The sequence below is a fragment of the Corvus brachyrhynchos genome, unplaced genomic scaffold, assembly GCF_000691975.1.
Source record: "Corvus brachyrhynchos isolate BGI_N302 unplaced genomic scaffold, ASM69197v1 scaffold221, whole genome shotgun sequence".
NCBI classification, from domain to species: domain Eukaryota; kingdom Metazoa; phylum Chordata; class Aves; order Passeriformes; family Corvidae; genus Corvus; species Corvus brachyrhynchos.
In genome coordinates, this window is record NW_008236622.1 from 918,523 (window position 1) to 944,413 (window position 25,891).

Below are 25,891 nucleotides of genomic sequence, written 5' to 3' on the forward strand. Positions count from 1 at the left end.
CTGACCAATATGAAAAGCTCAAACACATTCTCCCTGGTATTTAGTCCCATTCTCTTCAAAGTACAGTAGTGAAAACAAACTTACTGATACTCCATTCCACTTTCTTTCAAAAGATCTTCAACATCAAAAGACTTTTCAGCTTCAATTCGGAAATCAACTTGCATTTTTGGCCTTACCAGTGTGACAGAGTCTGGCTGCCAGAAGTCAACCTGAAAGAAGGCCAAATGAATACATAAACAAATAAACACCTACATGTCGCTGTGATTTTTAGGTTGGTGCGTGTGTGCTGGTGAGGTTGTGATTAATATACTGAATTTCATGCCTGCCTTGTTACACTGATTCAGCATTGCTTGCCACAAGTGTCAAGCTAAATTTTAACTGGAAATTGATTAAGAAGATTTTATTAGGCCCTGCATTTTATATGGCAGAATTCTGGAGATGACAGTGACAATTCACAAATGTCAAGTATTCTCCAGCATCTGCATTCATATAGAATTGTGAATATTATAACTATATTTACAACTTCTTTCGTTCTTAAAGCTTTGTTTGTTTTTTTGCTCAGGTTTTTGCCTACAAATGTTAGAAAGAAATTAACTCAATATCAGGGATGCAGTATCTGAATATTTTACATAAATCAGCTAAAAAAGACTGTTGTCTGTATGAGTGCTTTAAAGACGTTTCATTCCAAGAGGACAAACAAAAGTATTATTTCTACTTCACCTATTTTTGCTGAAGTAAGCATCCAAGCCTCTAGATTTAGTGCCCTGTTGAAGGCCGATGGAAACAAAGGTGATTTGCCAGCTTGATGCCTTTTCACCCTTTCATCTTGTGAAGGTAAAAAAAATTGGGGCTGGTTATTAATGAATTATATGTGATCAAGTGAGGTGATTGTTCCAGAATATAGAATTGCATCAGTCCTGACTGACTGCTTTGCATAACAATGGTATTTCAGAGATCTTTTCTTAAAATAAAAAAAACCCAAACAATCCCTTGATACTTCACATTTAAAAGCAAGCATGGTATATATTAATTTTCTTAATATTGGCAGCACCATTCCAATAGTATGTTCTTCTACAGAAATCTGTTTCAGCATGCTATGGTAGTCTGTTGATAGGTCTCCACATCTGTACTTCGTTAAAAATGCCATCCTTTCATCCTACAGCTAATGGTGTCTTTTTCACCAACAGCTATTTTACAACATCAAAGCTGAACAGAAATATTGAAAACACATTTGCTGTCTTTATTGTTTTTCATTGTGTCATTGTGTCATCATATATCTACATCAAGGTCAGCGAGAAACATGCAGCTTAGAGAGAAAGGAAGCTTTAAAGGAAAGTCAGAGAAGAAAAGATGACATAAGGAGACTAGAGGCCAAAGGAAAATTCATTTTGCTGGGAATATAAATTTTCAGATTATTTATATGAGAAAAATGTTTCACCTGTAATGGTAAAAGTTTTGGTAATTGGAATTTCCATGATTTATCTAATACATTCTTGAAAGCACCCCACACTGAATACAGCATTTAAGATTTATTTATTCTATTAATAAATTCTGATGGGCACTTTGACATTCAGACTGGGTAAACCAGACTTTCTAGGAAGGTATTTGAATGTTTTGTATAGCTGTAATTTTATCAACTTGTCCTATTCCTTCCGAAGAAGCACTCCAGCTGACTTGAATGGAATCAAGATTAGGTCTTTAATTCAGTAACACGATTTAAAAAAAAATATATATATCTGTTATTTGAGCAAAGGGACAAATACTTCTTTCAACTACAATATAACCACTTCCCCAAGTCCTTTACCTCCATGATGCTGGCAAGGAAATTGAGGATTTCCACCTGCTCATCAGTCTGTGGAATCACACGAAACACCTTCTGTCTGTAAGGGAAGAAAAGGATTCGATTTAAAACAGGTAAGTCATTTGAAAGCCTTTTGATCATGCAGAAGAAATCACAAATATAAAACTTGATGTCTGTTCTTACCCATCAAAGGAAAGATCCTGCAGGTGAGCAGAAACAGATGCAGCACCTATGAGAACCAAGAGTGCCCACATTTTTACTAAGAAAGAAAAAATAGACACGTTTTCTGTTCTCTTGTGCTGCTTTTATAACTTGTTTTGTCCTGCTTTTTATCAATTATACACAAGAACAAGCCACTGATCAACTGATAGATTATGCCATTGGCCTTGTTTTATTTGTATACTATTTACAGTGTGTGTTTTCCTCTACACCTGTGAAAACAGCTGAAAGTCTCACAGGAACCTGGCTAAAGAATCTTGCTATTTGAGCTAGATAAACTCTTGATATGAGAAAGTGAATTTAATTTACTTTGTTATTTTCTGTTTTATGTGAATTTAGATTTTTTTTTAATAAGTTGGCTGCTGAATTACAAACTTTATAATATTGTATTGTTACTTTATGTAATGGTAGGTGTCCATCAGATGTTGTTGCAGTGCGCCTGGTCTTAAATCACAGTGTTCCTCTTCCTGAATAACATAGGTTTGACTTTGACATAATATTGTCAAAGAGGAATATACCAATTGGGACATACCAATTAGCTTTTTTTTTCCCAGCAGAGAAGGAAAGTACTGAACTGGTTCTTTGGTCACTTCACTGAAACTTGAGTCAGGTGTCTGCAGAACTGAAAGCATAGAAATTTCTAGTAGCAGTAGAGTTGTACATATTACTCCACGTAATACAGCCTCTGATTCTTATACATTCTCTAATTTCATCATGTGTGGATGAGAGGTAACTATCTTACAGGTTAAACAATACTGTGGACATTACATATATGCTAAGAAGATCAAATGAAATGTAGTCATACAAAAGCATTTTTAGCTTTAACTTTCATGTCATGCCTACTCTGAGCAACAATGGTGTGTTTGCATCAGTGCACTTGCATCTGTTTAGTTTTCATTAATGAGTACTTGGCATTGAACACAATGTTAATTATCTGTTGATGTTGTGTCCTGATGTGTCTGATGTTTTCGACAGGGAGCCTCTAAATGAGTCAGTGTACAAATAAATAAAGAATGGAATTTATGAGCTCAGTTCTGTCTTCTGTTATGCCTAAGTAACCAGGCAAATTAAAGGAGTTCAGACACAGATAATCTCTACATATATGTGTATTAGATAGTATGTGAAAATTTATTAGAAAAATAATATATATTAATCTCAGATTAAAAGATGTAGTTACAGTTAAAAGGTACAGAAATTTTAATTTTCATTGAGCATTTTAACAATGAGTGTGGCATCAGACTTGACACCTAATTTTTTATGAGGTTCTCTGGAGTCAACTCCCTAAAGCAGCCTTAGATACAGAACAGCTAGAAATATATTTTTAAATAAATGTACAGTTCATGCTTATTAATATGACCCATAATTAATACTTTCCTAAAAGGAGAGTCAAAAACTCTACTGGGCCTACTTACAGAAAACTATCTTTGCCAAACTATAGCATTTAAACTTAGGTTGCAGTTAATGGCCTAATTTGTAGCACTGCAAGTTCTTGCCCAGTAATAATCTTATTTAGAGACAAGTTTCTGAAGATGGATGACATCAGGAGCTGTTCTGACTGTGTCAAAACAATACTGCAAAGTCTTCAGAAGTTTTTAGTTTTATGATGGTGAGATCATCACTGCAGATATTGGTATCAAATAAAAGGGTCTGATCCCATAAAGACAATTGCAAACACAATAATGTGGAGATGATCAAGACCAGATCTTGCAATGAATAAATGATCACGAGAAGTAATCAAACAATTTGAAGATGTCATCATTCCCTGTTGAGAAGCATTTTGGAAATAGAAATTGCCAGATTTCAAAGTCCGAGTTTACTTTTAGTAAATTGTTTCCTTATTCAAGCAGTTGGAGATTTTGGGGTTTTTTGGTTTTATGTTTGGAGTTTTTTTCTCCAAACAATCAGTGATGCAGCGTCTACTACTGAGTTGGCAAACATTACCAAATACTAGAATTTGTAATGGCAGTTTTTGCAGTTTCCATCCCAGACTACATCAGAAATGAACACTGACTTAGAATCCTACTTAAGTGATTTATTTTGCATCTCGGGATGGATGTTTTTCAGGTTAGCTCATAAACTAGCTCTAAACATTGTCTTGCTCTTCTAACTGTGTAGTATAAATGTTTAATACTTGTATGATAAAGGGGCAGCATAAGGATAAATGAAATAGCAAATCGGATTTGGTTAAGCCATCTGTTCTTTTTAGCGTCTGATTACAAGCCAACATCGCATCAGTTGGCCATGGCTGAGTAAACCTTGGCCTATCACAGAGAGCAGAGCATTACCTATATCTCTGAATAGATTCAGAAGGACAATTAATTTTTGTGTAATCAAGGAAGTAACAAAATCCAAAAGGAGAATGTGTGGTTTCCGTTTGTTTCCTTCAGGACTGTATTTTGTCTTATACTCAATGTAACTGAAGCTAAAAACAATGTCAGCAATTGCAATTTTGTTGTAGTTGTTTGCTTTTTAGATGATTAAAAATACAGCCTCCTATGATGTTGTCACTCACAAAGATTATTCCCTGTAAATAAATGGCTACATTCCAGCTGAAATTCATCTTTGTAGTAATTTCTTATTTCAGTTTTTGGAATAGAATGAATCTGGTACTCCTCTTTGAAAAGCATATGAAGGCTAACCACAGACTGATAAAAGGAAAAAATACACATCAATGTTAGCATTTCAGAAGCATCCTTTATTCTACAAAGCCTTTCATTCCATTTGTTATCAAACTGAGTCCAAAAGTCTGAGGATAAATAATGTCTGTTTTTCTAGGAGTTTCAGTAGATAGAGGTTTCCTGAATCCAATGGTTTGTTGATCTACATTTTTAAAAAGTCCACCATCTTTGAGTCACGAAATATTGTCAGTTCTTACAATCTCTGATTGACAAATTTATCTTCTTAATATTGTTTGATATTTATTCTGTTCCAAAAGATCAGCAATGTGCAAATCTTAACACTGCTTATGCATGTAGTGTAGCAAAGTCCTAGCATGTGCCCCAGACCACCAGGCACATGTGTTTGATGTACAGGCACCCTCTTATTTGTTAAGGTAATATATTCTAACCTTAGTTTTGAAGAATAATACTATTGAATATATTCCAAAGACCTTTGAGAGTACTTTGAAGAGGCCAGGGTCAGCAGAATTTGCTATCCAGCATATGATCCAAGCTTTCTTGATACTTTCTCTTTATTTATATATTATTAATATTGCATCTTGTAATTCATCAAAGGCTTTTTCAACTTTAGGGCCCTGGGACATGCTCATATCCTACTGTTTTGGTAGCTATGTGTAGGTATCTTCCTTTTAAATTTTTTTTTTCACATTTGCAGATGCTACTTAATAGGTAAACAGGTACCGGACAAGAAGAGAAAAGAATGGAAGTGATGAGATCAAGGGTACGGAGCAAAAAAAGAGGGAGCTCTCATGACTTTGGGATGTGTTTGTGCCTCTATTATTGACTCATCAGGTGATAAAAAGGAAAACTTGTTCTTTGCAGAGTCAGTGGGTTCTTGCCAATGTATCTCCTGTGAAATAAGTATCATATTTTTACTATTGACCTCTATGAATCAGGATTAAGAGTGTAGTATTGCAGCTTCATTGCATGATCCATGCACAGCTTGCTTAGGATTTACAAAGTATTTTATTACTCTAGCTAGAAGTTGAATATATAATATGCATTCAAATTCATATTTGTTTGGAAAAAAGTGTGAAATATACTAAAATAGAAGCATTGAGTAAAGGTACTTGCAGAAACCAAGCACTGAGAATCTGTTTAGTGCTAAGCAGAAAAAAGATGTTTAATGAAGCAATGAGAAGGACTGACCTCACACCCGTTGGTTATGGACATCTGCTTAATTAGCTGGTCCTTGGGCTGAGCTTTCTGTCTTGTAGAAGACTGTGGCCACTTCTCGTACTCGAGCCTATGCCATGATCTCTGTGAGGCTGGCAGGGTCATGGCAGGACTCAGTGGCAGCTCAAAGACACACAAAAGCATAAGGCCCTTCCCGTTTCAAATTTAAGGCACTGAGATCAACATGTGGTGTGAAGTGAGATCATAACTACAGCGAACAGTTCCTGCTCTAGAAAAGTACACAGGTAACGAGGTGCTCAGTGCTCTTACTAATAGAAGCCAGTTTCAACTCCCATCTTTGTGCAGGTTCTACCTGATGGGTCTAGGAGTTTCTCTTCTGGGGTGGATCAGCACATCATTTACACCTATAAATATCTCCAACAATGCCAGAACCAGATGCTTATGAGGTGGTGCTAGAATTATTCTGTAACAAGACTCAGGAGTGTCTGCCCACTGCTGAGGCCTCTCCAGTGTATGTAATTCAGTTTGTTAGCATGTTGTCTTCCTCAGTATTCCCCTAATTCCCATCTTGGGCTCTGCAGGAGCTGAAGGTAAATCAGTGTGCACTCATCCACCTCCATTTTTAACAGAAGGATTTAGACAGACAGATGGATCTCCATTTCATCCCACTAAATATGATCCAGATAGTGATGCTCTATTGGTGTTAGCAGAGCACAGCAGGACCACCACGAGTGGGAGTAAAGGCACATGATAGTTAATGGGAGAGTCCAGGATGCATTTAAAAAACATCAACAGGAAAGGTTCAAGGAAGAGACTGGACTGAGAAGTTTGATTCCACCCTTAGGCCTAACTGAAATTTCTTTTTACACATTTCTGGCTAATTTACTGTTCTGTTTTGCTTTTTGTATGTGATGGCCTTCATGGGTTATGTAAATCATGAACATTTTTCTCCTGCATAGCTTGTTTTTCATCTGCAGGCTTGATAAATCTCAAGCCTAGTGCTTGGATAGTTACTCTGGATGATTTTGTAATCCAGTGCCCTTCGCTGAGAGGCAGGTTGTTATACCTGGGCAAAGGTCAGGGAGTTCTACCATGTCAGAAAAACAAGACTATTTAGAAATTAATAAAGTGTTCTGTTCACATCTATTGAAATAATCCAAATGCACAAGTTACAGATGAAAGTAGAACTCTACTAATCAGCTAATACTTTGGCTCTCTGACTTCCTTCCCAACAAAACACATGAAAAAATCAATAAAATTAGTTCCTTTCTTACTTTCTAGAGGAGTTTGGAGTTAGACTTCATATAACATACTGCAAAAAAAGAAAAAAAAAGCCCACACCAAAAGAAGCATGTAAAAAATACCAAACAAAAAAGCTCAAATAGATTCTGCACATCAATTTGTTCATGTAAAAATATATTCCTTCTCAAACAGACCAACAGTTATTAATTGATTAGAAGCATTCATAAAACTCTTCTCAAAGCAATTAATTGGACTAATAATCTATACTTGGACAGCCTTATTAAAACATGCTAATTGCAAAAACTAATGAAAGCTCACTCATTACAAGAGTATGGGGTAGCAGATTAAGAGGAAAGAATTAATCTTGGCACTCTGTTCCTCTGTGAACATGTAAGTAAACAAAACTCAAACTGAACAGAGAGCCTGTCTGACTTAAGCAAGTGTATTAGTTATTTGTGAGACATCATGGGGACAAAAATCAACAACAAATCAAATGCATGGTACTGAGAGGTGTGGAACCAAATCTGACTGAGGTATGGATTTTTTTCTAGGTTTCTTTTATTCACAGAAGGAGTTCAACTACAAAAAATAAAAGTGGACTTTTCAAAAAATTAATGATTTGGTAGTTTTTAGTAAACAGTAGGTTTCATGGAACAAAGGAAAACACAGTGCAAACAATCTTGTCACCATAGTCAAATTTCATTTACGTGAATTTATCTGAAAATAAATTCAGTTGGACAAATGTCTGTTAAACTTGTATGAAAAGGGCCTCAATGAAGCAAAAGAGAAACAAGCTGCAGAGCATAAACAACACCATTCTTGGGAAATACTTTTGCCTGCATACATGGAAGTGTTAGGCATCACAGATAAGATAGCTGCTTTAAATTCAGTATCCAAATTCTTCTGTATTACACCCAGGCAACTCCAGATGTTTAAATTATTTCCTTTTTTTTCGCTTGGTAAAGCACAATTGAGAAAAAATATTCTTTATACGAGCTTGATTGGAAACATTTTGTAAAACTAGGTTGTAATACACAAACACTGGGACTGAGCAGGTCCAGTTTTAGACACAGGTTTTTTTGCTACTAATTTATCTCTGCTTCTTAGTTATATTTTGGTGCACTTCTCAGCTTCCAGCCCTGAAATCAGATCTACTAGGAAGGGGTGAAGGAGGAGTAAAGAGAGAGACCATGCTTTGATCCACTGCCTTCTGAAACATCATAGCTACCTGAAATCCTTACATTTTCTGTGAATTATTTAAAACATTTTCTCAAAAAAAAAAAAAAAAAGTATTTTGATGTGGAAATGTTTCTGTAGTAGTGCTTCATAGAAAACGTAGAAAAGGCATGCCAAGGCCCAGTGCTGTATTCTGCAGCCAGTATGGCACACCCATGATGTTCTGTGACTAAGGAATCTAGCCATGGAGCAGCTCAGCTGCTGGTTCTGTGCAAATGTCATCAGGAAATCTGGTCCAAAAGCCTGGCCAGATAAAATAATAATTAAAATATGGAATATAGAATCTTTAGATATAGATATAAAAATACTATTTTCTCCCCCATAAAACTCCATAATACTCCTACCTTACCTTGAGAATTTTCATAGTGAAAGGGGATGTTCCTTCCCTGTTGTGGTTATCTGATTTTTACTGCTATGCAGCTTCTAGAAGGGTTGGGGAATTTTTCCTCCTGGTTTGCTGCCAAAGATTTTCCTACCTAAGCAAAGCTGCCTCTTGGTTTGTTCAGTATGTTGCTCACATTGGACTTTGTTTTCTCACTGGAAGGCTTAGAACAGAATATGTGAAGTTTGGGATTTTGCTTGGTTTTGATTCATGCAGTTTTTAATTAAATATTTTGCTACATTAATGCATTTTCTGGATTAGGTAAATTGCTGGAACTTCTCTGATGTTTGAAGAAACTGTAATTGTTATTCAATCATGAAAATGAGAAGAGGTCATGGTACCTCTCTCTCACTGAGTAACAAGCTTCTGGAATTTGAACTAAGATTTTGTCATGAAATAAAAGTGACTACTTTGGCTTACTGGAAATAATTCTGGATTAAGTTAAGGATTTACACAGAATGAAAGATGAGAGAATGCTCTCTTCATCAACTTTCTCCTTCATTATGCTCTAAGATGTGACCCTAACATTCACAATAGTTAGTTTTGTGGTCTTTCTAACTGTCACATTTCACTAAATTCTGGTGGCTTGAGTGGTGAGTGGGTGGAACGTGGATCACTTCGTTCAAGGCAGATTTGTCACATTTTGCTTGGGAATTGCTTGGAAGAAAAACCCATTCATTTTGAACCTCTTTGTGTCACTTCTCCTTTAAAGCTCATTCTTGTATCTTTGTAGCCACAAAAGAAAGGAAGCACCTGCTTGTTAATTCTCCTCACACACCTATTAGGTAAGCAAATCCTGCTTTAGTCATCGATGCAGTCACTTTGCTGTAGTTGCACAGGAATGTGTAGTAGAGCCTTCCACTTCAATGGCAATTTTACTGCTGCTTTTCCTTTAGGACCAAAGAAAACAGTGAGAACACAGATTGGAAGTCAAAGGTATTCCAGACCTACTAGCAAACAGCGGCATAATGAAAACTGAAGATCTTGAATGATAATAAAATAACTGAGTTGGTAAAAACTCAACTGATGGAGCTCTCATGTGGAACATATTTTGTCTACAATGTTACAGGTCATTTCCTTTGCCTTTCTCTATAAACATGTTTTTCAAATTGGTTTCAAATTGGTTTCAATTGGTCCAGCTGCTTCAAGCCCAGTATATGGAAAGCATATTCATATGACAGATAACCAGCAGCTACTGTTGGAAAATTGACAAATGAAGGGTCGATGTTGCTTGGGAGAATGAACTTGTGCCTCCAGGCAAAACATCTTCCTCAATATTTTGCTCATCTATGAGTTTTTCATTGCAAAGGCTGGGCCAGTGGCACTAAGAGGCCTCTTTCTTTCCAGATACAGCTCTAGGAAATGTAGCAAAGAAAGAAGAAACAAAGATCCTGGTGGACTCTTTGGTCAAGGCACTGAATGACAGAGAAAAGCTGTTCTTAATCTCTCTGGAATTGTTCTCTCTGTTAAAGAAGATACTGTCATTTGTTAATCCTGGCTCTGATTTATTCCTACCCATAGAAGTATTTTGTATTGAAGATCTGGCAACAGTGTACGGGGCAATACACATACCTCTGTGTTCCAGAGGCAACCTAATCCATTTAACCATGTCCTATCTCCTATCTCTTTGATTCAGACTTTTTTTTTTTCAAGCTTTTTTTCCCCCTTCAAATACAGTTTAGTTGAAATGCAGGAAAGCTACACTTTTCATGACTAAAAGAAATATAATTTTCTTTTGCTTTGATTCTTGTCTATAACATTGCATGTTTGTCCTGAGAAGGAGAGAAAAATGCCACAATCCATTTAACTTGCAACATAACTTGCATATTTTTGTAGTTAAATCTATCAAGATACGTACTGCTTTGTGTTTATTGCCATTTTGATCCTACAAGTTCCACAAAAACATTGCTTGTAGTTGTCAAAGACCATACATCCTCCTTAGTAAGAGATGTGCTTTGATCTACTTCACTGCTTCAAAGTTTCAAATGCACTCAGAGCTTTTCATGGAATTTTGAAAAACAATTATTGAGAAGAGTAATTATGAAGGTAGTAATTTTCTCACTGATGTTATTTTCTATAATTGAGAGTTAGGCAGTAAGAGCATTGTGTTTCTCTCTATTTTTTTTTCCTGCAGCAGAATCCAGAAGGAATTTTGATTTCTACAATTTTTCTTTTTTAATTCACTCTGCCCTGAGGAACTGCAGTCAGTCAGAAGGCTAAGAGACTGCAAGAATTGAAGCTTATATATGGAAGCAAATATAAACTACCTGGCAAGCACAAAGTATTAAAAAACCCACAAAAACCTGCATTTCAAATAGGCTTACACCACATGTTCTTAAGCTTGTGGCTAAGGCCACATGGTTACAGAAGGATTGCCCTGTGTAGTTTGTGTCTGTCCACTCAGAAATTGTGCTGACCTTCATTCCCTTCATAATTTTTTAGCATTACAGAAATGGTAGTTTTCCAATTACTTACATGGATAAAGTGTTTAAATGTATGTTATACTTCTTTTATTGCAAGGAAACTGTCTGCTTCCTAGAGACCCCTCTTGAGAAGTGCTGACTGAGGCCACACTCCAATAATAGCCACAAGGATACAAATATGTGGAGCTCTTTGCAGATCATTACAGGAAGCTGTGTAATGTTACAAGCTGATTTTGTTTTTAAGCTGCATTGATGTTATTTCAGGCACTTATTAATTTTTTCCATTTGTAAAAAATTGCATATTCATAAAATAGCTGTTCAAGGATTATGATCTTTTAAGAAAAATGTAATAATTTTGTTATGAAGCAGCCCAGTTCTGACAAAAAAGAATTTTTTTTTTTGTTTAAAAATAAAAATTGAAGTTCTCTAAATCACAGAAGTGAAACCTTGATAACTTTTACTCTTTTTTTTTGTCTTAGCTCTCATGAAGTCTTGTTCCAACAGCATTCAGAAGTAAACTCTCTTGGAGTGTTGTTTTTAACTCTTGTATGGATCCTGAATGGAGTAATTTCTCACTTGTTTGACAGCTAGACCAATTTTTGAAGGCTGGAGGAGAGAAGGGAGTTATATTTTACATGTAGAGTCAAATAACTCATAGATTTTATAATCTAAACCAATGTTTCATTGTAAGGTTTGAAGAATTTTTGTACTTTTTTCAGGTCTCAAGTATCAAGGTTTCCAAAGGGAAAATGATGAACCTTGTAAAACACATGTGTTCACAATACAAATGGTTCACCACAAATATAAGTCACTCATGCCTTTTTCAGCATGTAAAAATAACAGCATAAAGCAGAGGCTCTTCTGCCATCTTTGAACTGTATATCCTGCTATCAGTGTTTGGAAGCTGTTTGGTGGGAGAGACTGCAAGTTCTGAAAGAGTCAAAAGTAGTTAAAGAGCATTGATCTTAAATGGCTTCCTGTGAAACAACACCTACGGTGGAGAAATATCATCCCAAGGAACAAGAAGACGAAAAACATTATGCTGAAATTGTGCTGAAGCTCTGCCAAGGCCTTTTCTAATTCTTCCAAGCTTATCACAGGCTGTATTTGTGTGCTATAAATCAGTGTTGTCAGTATCATGAACTGCAACCTTAGCACAAGGCCAGCGCTGTTTGTAGTGAATGGCAGGGGATTTGCCTGCTGGTTTGAACTGCAGCAAGGAACTGAGGAAGCTGATGTCTAACAACTGAATTATTCCATCAGCTCATCCTCTGCCTCAGAAGTGTTTCTACACCCATAGAAACTTCTGACCAATTAGTTAGTCCATGGCTTTGTCCCAAAACAGGGTAATCTGTGTCATTCCTCATAGGGATCCAAACTATCTGTTCTTAAAATTTTCCAGTGCTAAGGTGCCAAAATTTCTCCTTATCTGTGTTGCAAAAAGAAGTGGTTATATTTGGAAAAGGCTGTTTATGAATGGATTAAACAGGTTGAACTTTGTGGAACCCAAGTCTGGATTCCTGTCTAATGAGCCAAGAAGAAAATGGTGAAGGACTGTAGCTGCAAGTTCAGGCTGCCAATACCCCGTTTGACATTCCTCCTCTAAGGGGTTTTATCACTAGGCCAAACCTGTCTGCATTGCACATTACTTTCCTACCTGTTTTTTACTGCTTGTCAGTTGGACTGCCTAGGTTTGGGAAAAACGCTTAAATCACCTTAAATATCCAACAAAACTCAAACTTGTCCCCAGGTGAGACTGAGTCTTAGAAAGCAGCTAGATGCTAAAACAAGACTGGCATTATTTTGACAATCCTAACCAGTCATTATGGACTCTGAAGTGGGATTTATGGAGGATGCAATGCTATAGTTGGGTAAGCTTGAGTGGAAATCTTTTACATCCTGGTCTCTGCTACAGCTCCCTTTCAGCCCCAGAGACCACTGCCAGAGTAACCTCAAACCTCTCAGTGCTCTTCTTTTGGGCTTGGTGAGCAGCACCTGGGAGGGACACAGCATGGGACGGCCAAACAGGGCCATGGAGATAGAGCTGGACTGGGACGGGACAGGACCAGAGCTCAGTGTCCATCAGCATCACTTGGGCTGGGACACACAGCCCAGGCTGGGCTGCAATGGGCTGCTGGGCCAGGGCAGGGTGGGGAACACCCAGGTGCTGCTCGTCAGGCTCTTTAAAGCACAAAAGTGTCCTCAGAGCCTGGAGGAGTGTTGCAGAAAACGTGTGAGCCCTGCTGTGAGCCCTGCTAGGAGCTGGGCAGGAAGGGCAGCACCCAGGAACCCTCCCTTGAGTGACAGGACACCCCTGTTTGGGCTGGGGTCTCTGTGAGCCCTGTGCTGGATGGGGAACAAAGTCTTTGTGCTGTGAAAGTGAGAGATGGGTGAAAATGCTTCCCCTTCAGCGGAACCAAGGCCACAGCCTCACCAGCCACGGACGCCTCACAGGGAGAGGACAGCGTTGTTCTCTGGGGCAAGCTGATGGTTGAGTGGGCTTTCACATGACAGAATCACAGTGAGTTCCCTGTACTTGTGGCAGCTGATAAATGAAGTGAGCAGACAGTCATACTTTGTGTTTTGCTGGTCAGTGTCCTGGTGAAAGGCAACCATGAGCTCTGTGAGCTGCATGCCAGCAGGGAAGTTATGCTGTGGTTGGGTTGTGGTGCATCTGTAAGAATTTATATAGCACTAGTTGTGCTTTTTGGGCCAGGAAAGCACAGATGTGGCCAAATCCTGATCTCAATTGCATGTGCACAGCTCCCAAGGCAGCAAGGCTGCATCCTGGCTCAGCACTTGGTCTAATGAGGGCTTGCATGATTGCAAATAATGTGCATGGCACACTGGAGAGTGAGCAAACAACTGTTCCCTGTGTCGCTGTGCTCTGCTCTGCAGCATCTGTTTTGCTTCATCATTTTTTAAAAGACAACCACAAATATTTTTCACTAGGGAGTTGATAAATAACAGTGCTTACATTTAAAAAAAGTTTTAGTGGGGATAAAAGTAAATCTTCTAGTGTATAAAATCCTTATGCTTTGATTTGAGTATTAATTCACAGATTGTCTCTTATGTTGTTCCTAGCTCAGTAAATCCTATGGGGTTTTCGCCCTCAGGAGATCACATGGGGTGATGTCTTAGCGTGATTTATTTTTATTTATACATCTAAGTTTGCACAGAATTGTCTTCCACAGCAGCAGTTTTACATGAAGATTTGTATTCCTTGGAAAATTTGGCAAACTGGGGAATATTTAATAATTTGTCAATGAAACTTTAAATGAAATTTGTTGCAACTTTGTGGATACACATGATGAGTGTGATGTAGTAAACTAAGTATCTATTTTAAAGGGATGTGGTCAAAAGATTGTATTACATTTTTTTCATTCTTAAACAGCTTTCTGAGAGGAAATGTGTTCTAGCAAATGGCAGACTACATGTATGAACAGAAGTGGGGCTAGCCTAAAGTCTAGTTTTAGCATTTCTCTAATGCTTTGTTGTCTTCCTTGTCTTCATAACATTTAATTTTAAGATTCGACATAATGTGGAGGTCAACAACAAAGCAGGGGAAACAGTGTATATGTGCGAAATGGAAGAGAGAAGTCTGGGCTCTCTGCTATGGAAGGGGTCTCTCCCTGTCTGCTCTGTGCTCTCACTTGGAAAAGCAGAACAGGAAAACCCTGCTACTTCTAGAAGCTGATGGCATAAGCACTGGAAGGTGTTCACCTCTTTTGGAGAGAGGAAGTGGTCTGTAATAGTTACGTGTTTGATAGAAGCATCTGCTTGCTTTGTTGGGATGGGGACTGCTGTATTTTTACCTTTCTTTATGGTTTCAAGCTGATGGTGAGCTCTGCAGTGGTGTTTGGAGTGAGCTGTGTGTGTCTAAAGTTTTGAGCGTTTTTTTGAAGTTACAGGGTTAGCATTGGACCTTTCCAAGTTTATTGACATAATGTGATTAAGTCAAAGACAAAATTAAAATAACATTAGAGAATACCAAGACAGGGAAACTTGTTTGGGAAACAAAACAAAATAGAAAGGGCTATACCTAAATAAAGAGAAGAGTATGTGAAATGAAGAAAAACAGACCCTGAGATCTGTGCTTTTTCTAAATGAGAAAGCAATTGTAATAAATGCACCCCCTACATGCACAACTCCTGCCCCCAAACCAAACAAACTTGTAAAAATCAACAGAGCACGCAGACACACATTCCCCTCCTACCATTTCACTGACAATTTCTCAATAATGCTGTTCTGCATTAAGCCCTTAAGGCAGTATTGCAATTTAGTTGCTGCAGGGTTATTTTCTGATTTTTGAATAGGTGGCCAGGAAAGAATGTGATTATGGGTCTGAATATGGTCTCTGCTATGAAGAATTGTAGAAGTTCTCTGTTCTATCCAAGTCTTGTTGTATGAACTTGAAAATTAAAAACATTTTACATTTCATGATGAGGTAGAAGTAATTTTTAGCTACAAAGAGAAAGGTCTGTCATGATACAAATATTGTGGAAGTGCCTGGATGACTCTGTGTAGACGTGACTTTATTGCAATACTGATTTTTCTTTTTGTAACATACATCTCGCTGACAATAATTCTGACTGAATTTATTAAAATTGTTTAACAGTAACTTATCTCCAATAATTCCTTCACTATATTTGAGTGTGTATTTTCTATTGCTGTACAGCATGATCTAAGTATGAGGTACTGAAGTGCATATTGTTACCTTAAAAACTGCTTGGGTGACAAGAATGAATTACAATTATTTATTAGTCTCCTATTTGACAGTGGGAGTTTCAGCAAAATGCTGGCACTGAATGGTTAGCTGGTGCTAATCTGTGTATTCAGTTTTGGATAGTCTAAAGAAGATTTGATGTTTTGTTTCCTGAAATAAACAAAAGCAGCTTCGGAACTGTCAGAAAACAACTGTGGTTCTTAAGGGCTAATTACTGATCTTTGTCATGGGGTTGTAGTTTTTTCATGAATTCTGCTTCAATCAGGGAAAAATACTCTTAAGTGCCAATAAAAGTTTTTATGTTGCTGTGGTTTCCTCCTGCTTTCCTCCTCTCAATTTATGACTTTATTTCACTGTGTCTGTTATTAAGTGACACTTTACGTGGTTTTAATGCAAATTACTTCAAACTCTCCGGCTAGGAAGCTGCCTCAAAGCATAAGGAAATAGTGTTTAACTTCTTAGTGTTTTCTAGATTGGCTTGGCTGTGTTTAAAGCAACCTTTACAAGCAGATGGATCAAATGCTTGGCTCCATCATTTTGCCTTGATCTGTTTTGTATTCAGCCACTCAGATGATAGCACAATGTATGTTATATTTTCATATCTGTCTCAGAGGAGATAAAATGATTTTTCAGATGCTATTTTTTCTCTCCATTTCTAAAGTGAACAGCAGCATGTAATATGTTTTAGAATTTAATGTTGTCTCTTCATTGAAGCCTGTAACTAAATTCCAGCTGACGCCAGTGTGAACAGGATTTAGTCAGTGTTTTGTGCTTACTTGACAAATTTCTTTTCCACATCACAGTGCCGCTCTGCATAAAGTTCTTCAATATTGTGCACTACAGGTAATTGCCTAGTTTTCTCTTTTTTTCCATAATCTTAAAAATGCAAAGTCTCATTTACCAGACCAGCAATTATAATCTTGTCCATAGAGCAATAACATTTTAGATGGGAATAAAACAGATTTTGGCACTGCCCAACGGAAATCTTAAAAGGGCTATTTAGACTGCAGATAGGAACAGCTGTGACAGGTTTATGGCCAATGTTTACAGACCTGCTTTGACTTCTCTAAATCAATGTCAATGCTTGCTATTACAAGGTGCAAATTGAAGGTTGAAATGTAGAATATCAAGGGGTTTAAATACATGATTGCAACTTCAATTCCTATAGTTCCTGAAGATTTATATCTTTGGAAGAGCCTGAAGTAATGCTGAGCCTTTTAGAGAGGCTCTTAGTTTGAAATCATCATTTTCAATACAATGAAATTAATAGTGGGTAATGCAGCTCTAGGAACCACAGCTGCATTGACCTGTCTTCCAATATTTATCATCCAGTGTATATTCTAATTTTTACCCTCTGTTTAAAAGAATATTTTATGTCCTGTTACTGAGAGGCCCTCTGAAGGAGAAAGAAATACTGGAATGACTGCCAGCAAAATCCTGTCAAATGCACAGTCAGCAGTTAAAATTTAAAATACTGTCTAAATTGTGATTCAAAGCTTGTGCAAAAGAATGTTTGTTTGTTTTCAAATTTGTTAGAGACCTCCTGAGAGTTGCTCTGTGCTTTGGGAAATCAAACATTTCCCAAATTAAAAACATATAGGGAAAGTCTTAGATTCCTTTGTTTTCTGTGAAAACACACATTGAAAAACAATGTGGGATTAACACAATGTGTGTTGGAGCAAATTGTTAGTATTGCCCATGTGTTTTTCTCCACTGTTATAGTGAACTTAACCCCCAGAGAGTATTTCATGCCTAGCTGTTAGGAGAAAAACACAGTGGAAAGCCCAAAATTTAAGTGTAGACATGATGAATTAAATGCAAAGCTTTGCCAAACACAAACAAGCCCTAGTGTTCGTTCTAGTCTGTACTTCCAGCATGCTGGAGTGCAGCAGTGGCATGTGTATGGTATGTGCTGGCTGGCAGTCAGTTATCAGTTAATGCTATCAGTAAGTGAAATACTGTAGGCATTGCAGGTATTGCATAGTAGGTGAAATTCAGGGATATCTCTACCCACGGTAATTTTTGTTCAGGCTGTCATTGCCTCCATGGCTGTATGGGGCCAAGGGAGTAAATTTTGTTTTGCAATAAATGAAACTGGATTCCATGGCTGTGCTCTGAGCACACCAATATTCTGTGCAGGTTTGAATGCCGGGGTGATGATCTCCTTGTAGCTGGAAGTTCTGGAGCTTTGCAGTGTGGATCAGCTTCTCCTGTGACATAACCAGATCATCAATCAAATGATATGTCAGGAGTGATAAAGGCATGTTCTGTTGTGGAAAAACCTTGTCAAAATAATTGAACTAACTTGGCAGAAAATTTAGCCTTTAAAAAGATCCAAGATAAACAGTGAAGTGTAAGGAAAATTTTACCTTGCATGATGCAATTGACTTTTGGGCTGGAGTTGAGATCAAAATTGGAATATGCCTTTAGATTTTTTTTTTTTCTTTATGTACTGTGTACTTTTCTAGTGTCTTGACAGTATTGTGATTCACTTCCACATTTAAATCAAATGCATATTTCTGGGTCACCGTGCTGAATGTTGACACTTTGGTACTGATCTGTCAAGATCTTAAAACATATTTGATGTGCACATTAGTGGCGAATGCCTCATGAAAACAATTGTAGGAGTGTATCCCTTGGTAGAACATTATCTAGGCTTGAGCAGTAAGTACAATGTATTTTTTCCAGTAAATGTTTCAGTTTTTCTTTAATTAATAGCCTATTGAATCACAAATGTTGCTGATCCAAAAAAAAAATTATGAGCAACTTTAGAATTTCTGGGGTATAAGCTCTACAGATAATGCACATCTTTTAGAATCAAGTGTTCATGCCAGACTCTGTACATGATTCTGCTCCATGTTGCTGAGTTAAAGATAAAAACACAGTTACTTGTAGGGTTAATGAAAAACAGTCTAAACATATGGTGCGAAGTGTAAGTTAAACTGACACTTCCTTAAGTTATTTTGTATTGTTTTAATGTTTTCAGTATTTTAAAATACAACCAGTCTGATGTGGATAGCTCTGTGAAAAAGGTTACTGGTTTTACAGTCATGTTAGACAGAAAGCTGTCGAAAAAGTGGTAATTTCTTTTTAAACAGAACAGTGCTTATCTGCTGGCTACTCTCATGTAAAAATTACAGATGACAGTATAGAGACCCATCAAATAAAAAATACCAGAAATATAATTCTTCAGAATTTCACATGTAAAAATGGCACTGTATAGTACAGTCTAGTATACAGAGTATGCCTTTCTACTGCTTCTTTCCATTTGTATCTAGAATAATCCTATCACAAAACTCAGGTTCAACATTAACATTGCTCTGGTAGGGGACATTACATCTCATGTGCACTTATTTATGTCCTGTCTTTGAAAAGTATCCTGTAAATCATACACGTGGCCTCACTTTATTGGTGCTGCTTTATAGAAAGGGCTTTGAATCTGCAATCTTGCTTCTCATGCTTGGAGATCTTTTTACAGTGCAAACCATAATCCTTATAAAAGCTAAAAATTACTTAAATGACTATAAACTTGTTGAAGTTATTTTACATCCTTTAGTGTTCCATAGGTGTTTTAAAAATTAAATATGCATAGCACTACTGTAATACATATTTTCACAAAAGTAATTTATTTCTGTTTTGTTTTTTGGTTTACTTGTTTTGATGGGGTTTTGTTTTGTATACTTGTGTATGATGTGATAAACTAAGCATGAGGAGAAATCAGGCTAAACTAAGCAGGAGAAGGATTCAGACTAGGTATGCAAAGGTCATCTAAGCCCACAGGTAGTATGTTGTTTTCCATTTCCTGGGTGTATAATAGTCTGATGGATTTCAAGTGCATAATTCAACTTTTTTTCTGAAAGAAAAGTCAATAGTAGCAAATTGGCTGCTACTATTTTTTTTCCCAATATGTGACACTGTAGGACAGTATGAAGTGGGGTTTACTAGAGATTTATTTTCATACAAATTGGAAATGGCAAAAATCCATTCTACCATTCTTTTCAGGGTCAACCCCTCCTCCCCTCCCCTCCCCTCCCCAGTCCTCTCTTATTATGGTGGAACCTGATGGTGTTTCCACTGAAGCCACAGTATGATATAGCACTGTTTATGTTCTAAGTGGATATATTGGCATTGAATACTCAGCTACAGGCAGCCTGAGTCTGGCTTTTTAGGGCCATTATAATGTAATGTGATCCTGTATTTAACACAATATTCTATATAAATCTATCCCTAAAATTAAATTTAGTTTCTAAAAGGTTAAACCTGAATTTGGCTTCAAACTCCAAGCTGTATATAGGAAAATTAGCAATTTGCTAAGTCTCCACTCCAGGTAAACTTTATTAGCTTAGCCTATTCTGGGATAAAGAAATGAATTACTGAACTGCTGCTCTACATGTGATTTTGGAGCTAGCTGGGTATCTTCTCCATTATGAATTGTAGACGCAACCTGTTCATCTCAAAGATTTAAGGGAGAGCTGGGTTAGGATGTGCTTTAAAAGGAATGAGGAATAGTGGTATAAAATGTTACAGCATTACATGGAAATACTTTAAGGATGATATTGCCTAAGAGATATATATATATATACATAGCTGTAGTTATACTGATGACAGTGTAGTACTTACAACAACACAGAAACAGATCTCTTTGCTTTGGGTGCTTAACACAGCAGTGGAGAGGACTTTCACAAAGACATCTATTGATGACCTGTATGTTTTTAGTAATACTTCAGACAATCAAAGTTGTTATATAATTGAGGTAAAATTCTACAATATAAAACTATCTCTATTGAAATAGAAAACATTTAACATCCACACTTCACAAATTACAACTGCACAAAAATATTGAAAAGAAAATAATACCTAGTTTTTGTTACCTAACTTGCCAAGTACAAAGCTGCAGGCCATGGCACTAGTCCACTGAAAAGATCACACAATGCTGTTCTCAGACGTGATCTGATCTGTCCCAATCCCTCGAGTGTCCTGTCACATCTGTAGAGCTCTCTGGTGACAATGAGCTTGATGGCTGGGCTGTAACATTGAGGATTTGTTAGTTCAGCCTTGGCTGGGAGGTCGCTGTTGAGATGCACTCAGTGACTGATAGAACAGCCCTCATTTGGCGTGAGCTGGTGGGATGAGGGTCTGGCCAAGCCTATAAAGCAATGCAGAAGAGCAGGGCTGGAGACCCTGACCTTGTGAGCGGTGCAGGAATGGTTTGACGTATTCCAAACTGAGCAGGATGTTATTAAGAAACTTAGAGTCTCTCAAAACTTTCTGGAAGATTTTACTAAGCTGAAAGATTTATTCTTTTTGTGTGTGCTTTTCCCCCCCCAGGCTGTTGCAAAACTAAAAATAAGTATTTACACTTAACACTTAATATTTCCAAATTCAGCAAGTCCCTGCTTTAGGCGTTCTACCACCCTCTCCCAAGTATTTTTCTCTTTTCAGTGGCAAATATCTCCCTGGGAATACCTGCACTTTAGGATACTTAAAAAGGAGGTCAGGTTTATAAAAATAAGTCTTTGCTGAAGCTATTCAAGCAAAACTAAACCAAACCTGGAAAAATTACTGTACTCTCTGCTGCTGTCACAGTTTCAAGTAGACAGTGGAAACTATCACGGAAATAGTAATGCTGGTAAAAGACTTTGGGTCTTGTGCTTACTCTGCAACGTCTTGATTAACAACTTAAACACAAGGAAATTGTTAGGCCAAGAAGCCACATTAATCCCCACTGTATCTGTAATGGTTTTGTTGGAATTCGGGCTAACCAGCGCAGAGTATACAGTATGATTGAGAATCAGCATACAATGGGCAAGCAAGCAGAGAGTAGAGCACGAAACATGAGCCATATAAAGTACTATTGCATAATAAATAGAAATAAATATTATGCATCTACATGTCAAACATGTGATTTAGTAATTATTCATCAGAAAAAAGGTGTTTGTTCAAATAAATACAATTGTGGTGGAACAGGAGTTGTAATGTCTGTATTTAGGGTTATATGCTGTTCCCATTAGTACTGATTTGGGCTCTGCACAACAGGAGAGTATAAGGATAGACTGAGTTTGGAGTATTTTACTTTGGTCATCCCAGGAATGAAAAGCACTGTGGATACTCCTTTTAAAAATAACTGCATACTATTGCATATTAATTAACTCTGTGTTCTTTAATGTACTGGGAGTTTGTTCGTAAACATCTATAGGCAGTTTTGTTTTGATATTAAGAGGGTTCAACCGAAAGTTCCCGAAAGATGGCAAAGTCATACAGAGCCAAATCTTACTCCCTCCTTTGCTGGCACTGGGTAGGTCCTTGCACCAAAGAATATTCTGGCCATCTCCTACCTGCTCCTCAGTAGGGACCACACGGCCAAGGGTCCCCAGCAAAGGCCAGACCGTCCCCTCTGTCTCACCTCTGCCTGCCCCACGCACAGGTCTCCAGCCCATAGGTGGGCAGGGGTGCATAAGGATCAGCAATAACCTTTCTCAGCACCTGCCTTAGTTGCAGATACATGATTGAAGTGTCATGGGTGTCTGTCCTGTGGGCTCTTCCCTTAGCTGTCAGCTTGGGATGTTGTGAAACGGCAGGATTTGGTTGTAGACAGTAACTCTGTGCTCCAAGAGTTTGCTTTCTGCTGCTACCCAGTTAGAGTTGCTGGAGAGTTTTATCTCTAGATTCTCTTCAGTATCTGCTGATTTGCTGGGTTTTTTTTTTTTTTTTTTTTTTTTTTGTTGTTTTTTTTTTTTTTTTTGTTTTTTTCTTTTAAGGAGCTAGCATATTCAGCAGCTGATGATTGTTTTCCTACTCCTAAGCAGAACAAAAATTTCCCAGCATTATTTAACAGCAGCTTTGCCTTCCACTTTCTTTGCTATCGATTCAAGGTCAGTGTTGCCCTCAGAGCACACCAGCTGCAATCCCTTCCTACCTTTCCTTCAGTAACAGAGCTGAATGTGCATGCTCCTGCTTTTTCACATGGCACAGGTAGGCGCAGGTGGCACTGGTAGCCTAGGATACACAGCCTCTTAAAAATGCGGGATCTGGCATGAAATGATCAAGATCAATAATCAATGGCTTTGATTTTTATGTCCTCTCTTTGAGACAGCTCTTGTAGGAATGCAATCAATGTTTTGCAAATCAGCTCCCTATTATGGCGACTGGGGACACTGGGTTTCAAAAAGGATGAGCAGGTGATGAGGCAATGCTTGCTTAGACCCCGTCAAGGAAGTTAATGGTGTCCCAGATGAACAAGTTTGTATTTTATTTATATAGGAGTTTTGCCACAGGTGAGGATCTTCAGATCCATCAGGTGGCAGGGAAATGTTGCTGTTTTTTCCTGTGACAACTTTTGAGATGTAAGCAAATTTGTGGCTTCATCCAGCAGGTGGCAAACACAGCACACTGAATTTTGGCTGAACAGAGATGCTTCTGCCGGGGGAAGCTCCTGATGCTGTTCAGCATGTGCACGTGTGTCCATGAATAAAATATACAGATAAATGGCAATCTCTGCTGGTCTTTTGCCAGCTTACAGAGTGCTGGGGTGCTGGTCCTGTTCTGGGCACTATTGATAATGTGTGGGGTTATTGCCGCGTTCAATTTAAGCAAATGGCTGTCTCACATGTAAGGATACAAGCTAAATACAAAGTATTCAGTATAAGAATTTAAATTTGTCTTTAAATGGCATAGCTAAATGACATTTAGGCCTCAAATGTTGAGATACTAGCTTGCACTTAAAATAACTTAAAATTTTAATGAAGGAGAGCTTTTTTTTAACATACAGCTTTAGAAATTGTGACTCCTCACAGTGCCTTGTGACAGGTATGAATAGACATTGCTCCCATTTTGCAGCTGGAAGAACAAAGGCAAAACTGAAAAAAACTTTCCTTAAAATAAGTGAATGAAAGAGTAGGAAGATTCCTAGACCTGGTTGTCCCATTTTCTCCTTAAAAAGTACTAAACTACCAAAATAACTTTTTTGTTGTGTTTTGATTTTGATCATCAGAAGATATGGATAAACCAACCACTCACTACTTGAGACAAAGCCACATTAGATGTAAAATTTTGGAGATTAAAGATACTGCAAATTCTGAAGGGTCATGTAATTGTCTACAGGATATATGTAGAGTTTTGGATTTTTTCTTAAGTTTTGTAATGTCAAAAAGTATTTATGAACTCATTTATCTTTGAGGACAATAAATGGGTGTGAATCAAGAATAAATATTATCTGAAGCTCATTATTTGAGGTAAAAAGGATACATATGAGGATATCATTAGTGGAAACTTCTTACTGGGCTTATCACCTTTCCCCTTCATTTGTACTGAGAGTTTGAGCCAGACTTTAGTTCTGATTTATGCTAGTATAAATCTGAATTTGTTCCATATAAATAAAAAAAAAATGTTCTACAGGGAGCAAATACGCTGGGCATAGTTTTATATAAATGGAGAGAAATTCCGTAGAAGCCAAGAGTAAAGTTTGATCTTGGAGGTTTCGTGATGGGACTAAAAGTATTATTAGTTAAACTGATACATGAGCATTGTCACAATTTTGCTTATCAGTTCATGAGTTTACTAAATGTGCAGCAATTTGAAAAACTAAGATTTGATTAGTTGGTAACTTCTCTCACCGAGTGCCCTGGTTATTATGAAAAATAGTTCGAAGTTTTCTGATCACCTCTTTCCCAGAACTCATGTTTTCAAATACAGAATTTTACTTTTAGTCATACAAAGCATGGAGTCAACTCCCTCTGTATGTAAAGTTCTTCAAAGTCAGGGTGGCTTATCATGAGTAAACTGAGTGAACCCCATTTTTGTGTCCACATATATAGTTATTTTTTTAAACTACTATAAAAATACCCACTGGGATATAAATGTACATTTCTGAAGCAATGTTTGAAATGTATGAGTAGGAATATAAATCTAAAAATATATTTATTCTATATTTAATAAATAAATCTGCATTTTATTGCATATATTATTATGAAAAAGTTGCCATTAAAAAAAATAGTAGCATAAATCAGAATAAGACCAATTTCAAGGACCTTAAATTTCCATTTGAGTTTAAAATTTGGCCTCTATATATAGCATATATTTGAAAATATATTATAAATATGATTATAGGACATTTATGTAATTAAGAAAAACACCAACAAAACAAGCAACAAAGCTCCACTCCTTCAACAGAAAAGCTCACATATATGCAAATTATGTTCTTCATATTACATGTAATTTATACAAGCTTTTCCTTTTAAAACACCTGTGAATGTAAGTTAGGAGTTTTGCCTCCTCTTCTTTCATAGCTCCAAGCAAACGGCAGGATGCTGGCAGGAACTCTGACACACCTGTCCAACACTTACACCACTTTTAGTAAAGAAAAACAAAATTAAAACCAAGCAGCCCTCTTTACAATGTAAGGTGAAAGGCCACTGCTGACTCTTCACAGTATGATTTCTCTGAGATGATCCAGGGTTGCTGTAATGAGCTCTGGTGTTCAGGACTGCAGATGAATCTTGTTCTTGCTGCTTTGCACACAAGGTTGTTCAAAAGAAGAACTTTGCGAAATGCCTCAATCGGTGTTGAAAGGCCCAGCAGTCTTTTTAGTGTGCAAGCAGATATTTTCTGGTGGCCGATAGGACAGGGAGCTCATTTTGGTTGTTAGGCTTGGATGTGCACTGACATTCGGTGGGATGTATTTTATTAGCTGAAGGAAGTATTTTTTAAAGTTTTTTCCAAAGAAAACATAGAAAAAAGGATTCAGACAGTTGTTAAAGTAAGCGATACAAATGGTGAAGGGCATAGCCGTATCTACAATATCGGTGATTTTGCAGTCTGTTATTACATGTAATTGAATCAACACATCCAGAAAAGTGAACACTTGATGAGGAATCCAGGAAAAGAAGAAGAAAAATACTATTGCCACAATCATCTTAAAAATATCATCATTTCGAGTCTTATTTTTTTGGATTTGATACGCCTTCTTCAGAGTCTTCCAAATTAAGGTGTAGCTTGTTAATATGATCAGAAAAGGAATTAAAAAGCCCAGCAGATTTTTGGATAAACCTA

At 37.3% G+C, this 25,891-nt stretch overlaps 2 protein-coding genes across 6 annotated transcripts in view; both read right to left on the reverse strand.

Annotated features, from left to right (window-relative positions):
- The window catches only part of CPB1 (carboxypeptidase B1), a 38,466-nt gene extending 17,664 nt beyond the window's left edge, over positions 1-20,802 (reverse strand). The window contains exons 1-4 of one of the 5 annotated variants that reach the window (XM_017726448.1): positions 20,716-20,799; positions 1,985-2,030; positions 1,805-1,880; positions 85-209 (exon numbers count right to left, since the gene is read on the reverse strand). In XM_017726448.1, the coding sequence (XP_017581937.1) occupies positions 85-209; positions 1,805-1,880; positions 1,985-2,030; positions 20,716-20,746 (278 nt within the window). In that variant the 5' untranslated portion in view covers positions 20,747-20,799. Of the gene's footprint in view, positions 1-84; positions 210-1,804; positions 1,881-1,984; positions 5,525-5,847; positions 5,931-20,701 lie in introns of those variants that run through there. The other 4 variants (XM_017726450.1, XM_017726449.1, XM_017726451.1 and 1 more) reach the window with 4 other exon arrangements.
- The window catches only part of AGTR1 (angiotensin II receptor type 1), a 19,800-nt gene continuing 14,447 nt past the window's right edge, over positions 20,539-25,891 (reverse strand). The window contains 1 exon segment of the mRNA XM_017726452.1: positions 20,539-25,889. Within this exon segment, the coding sequence (XP_017581941.1) occupies positions 25,395-25,889 (495 nt within the window). The 3' untranslated portion in view covers positions 20,539-25,394.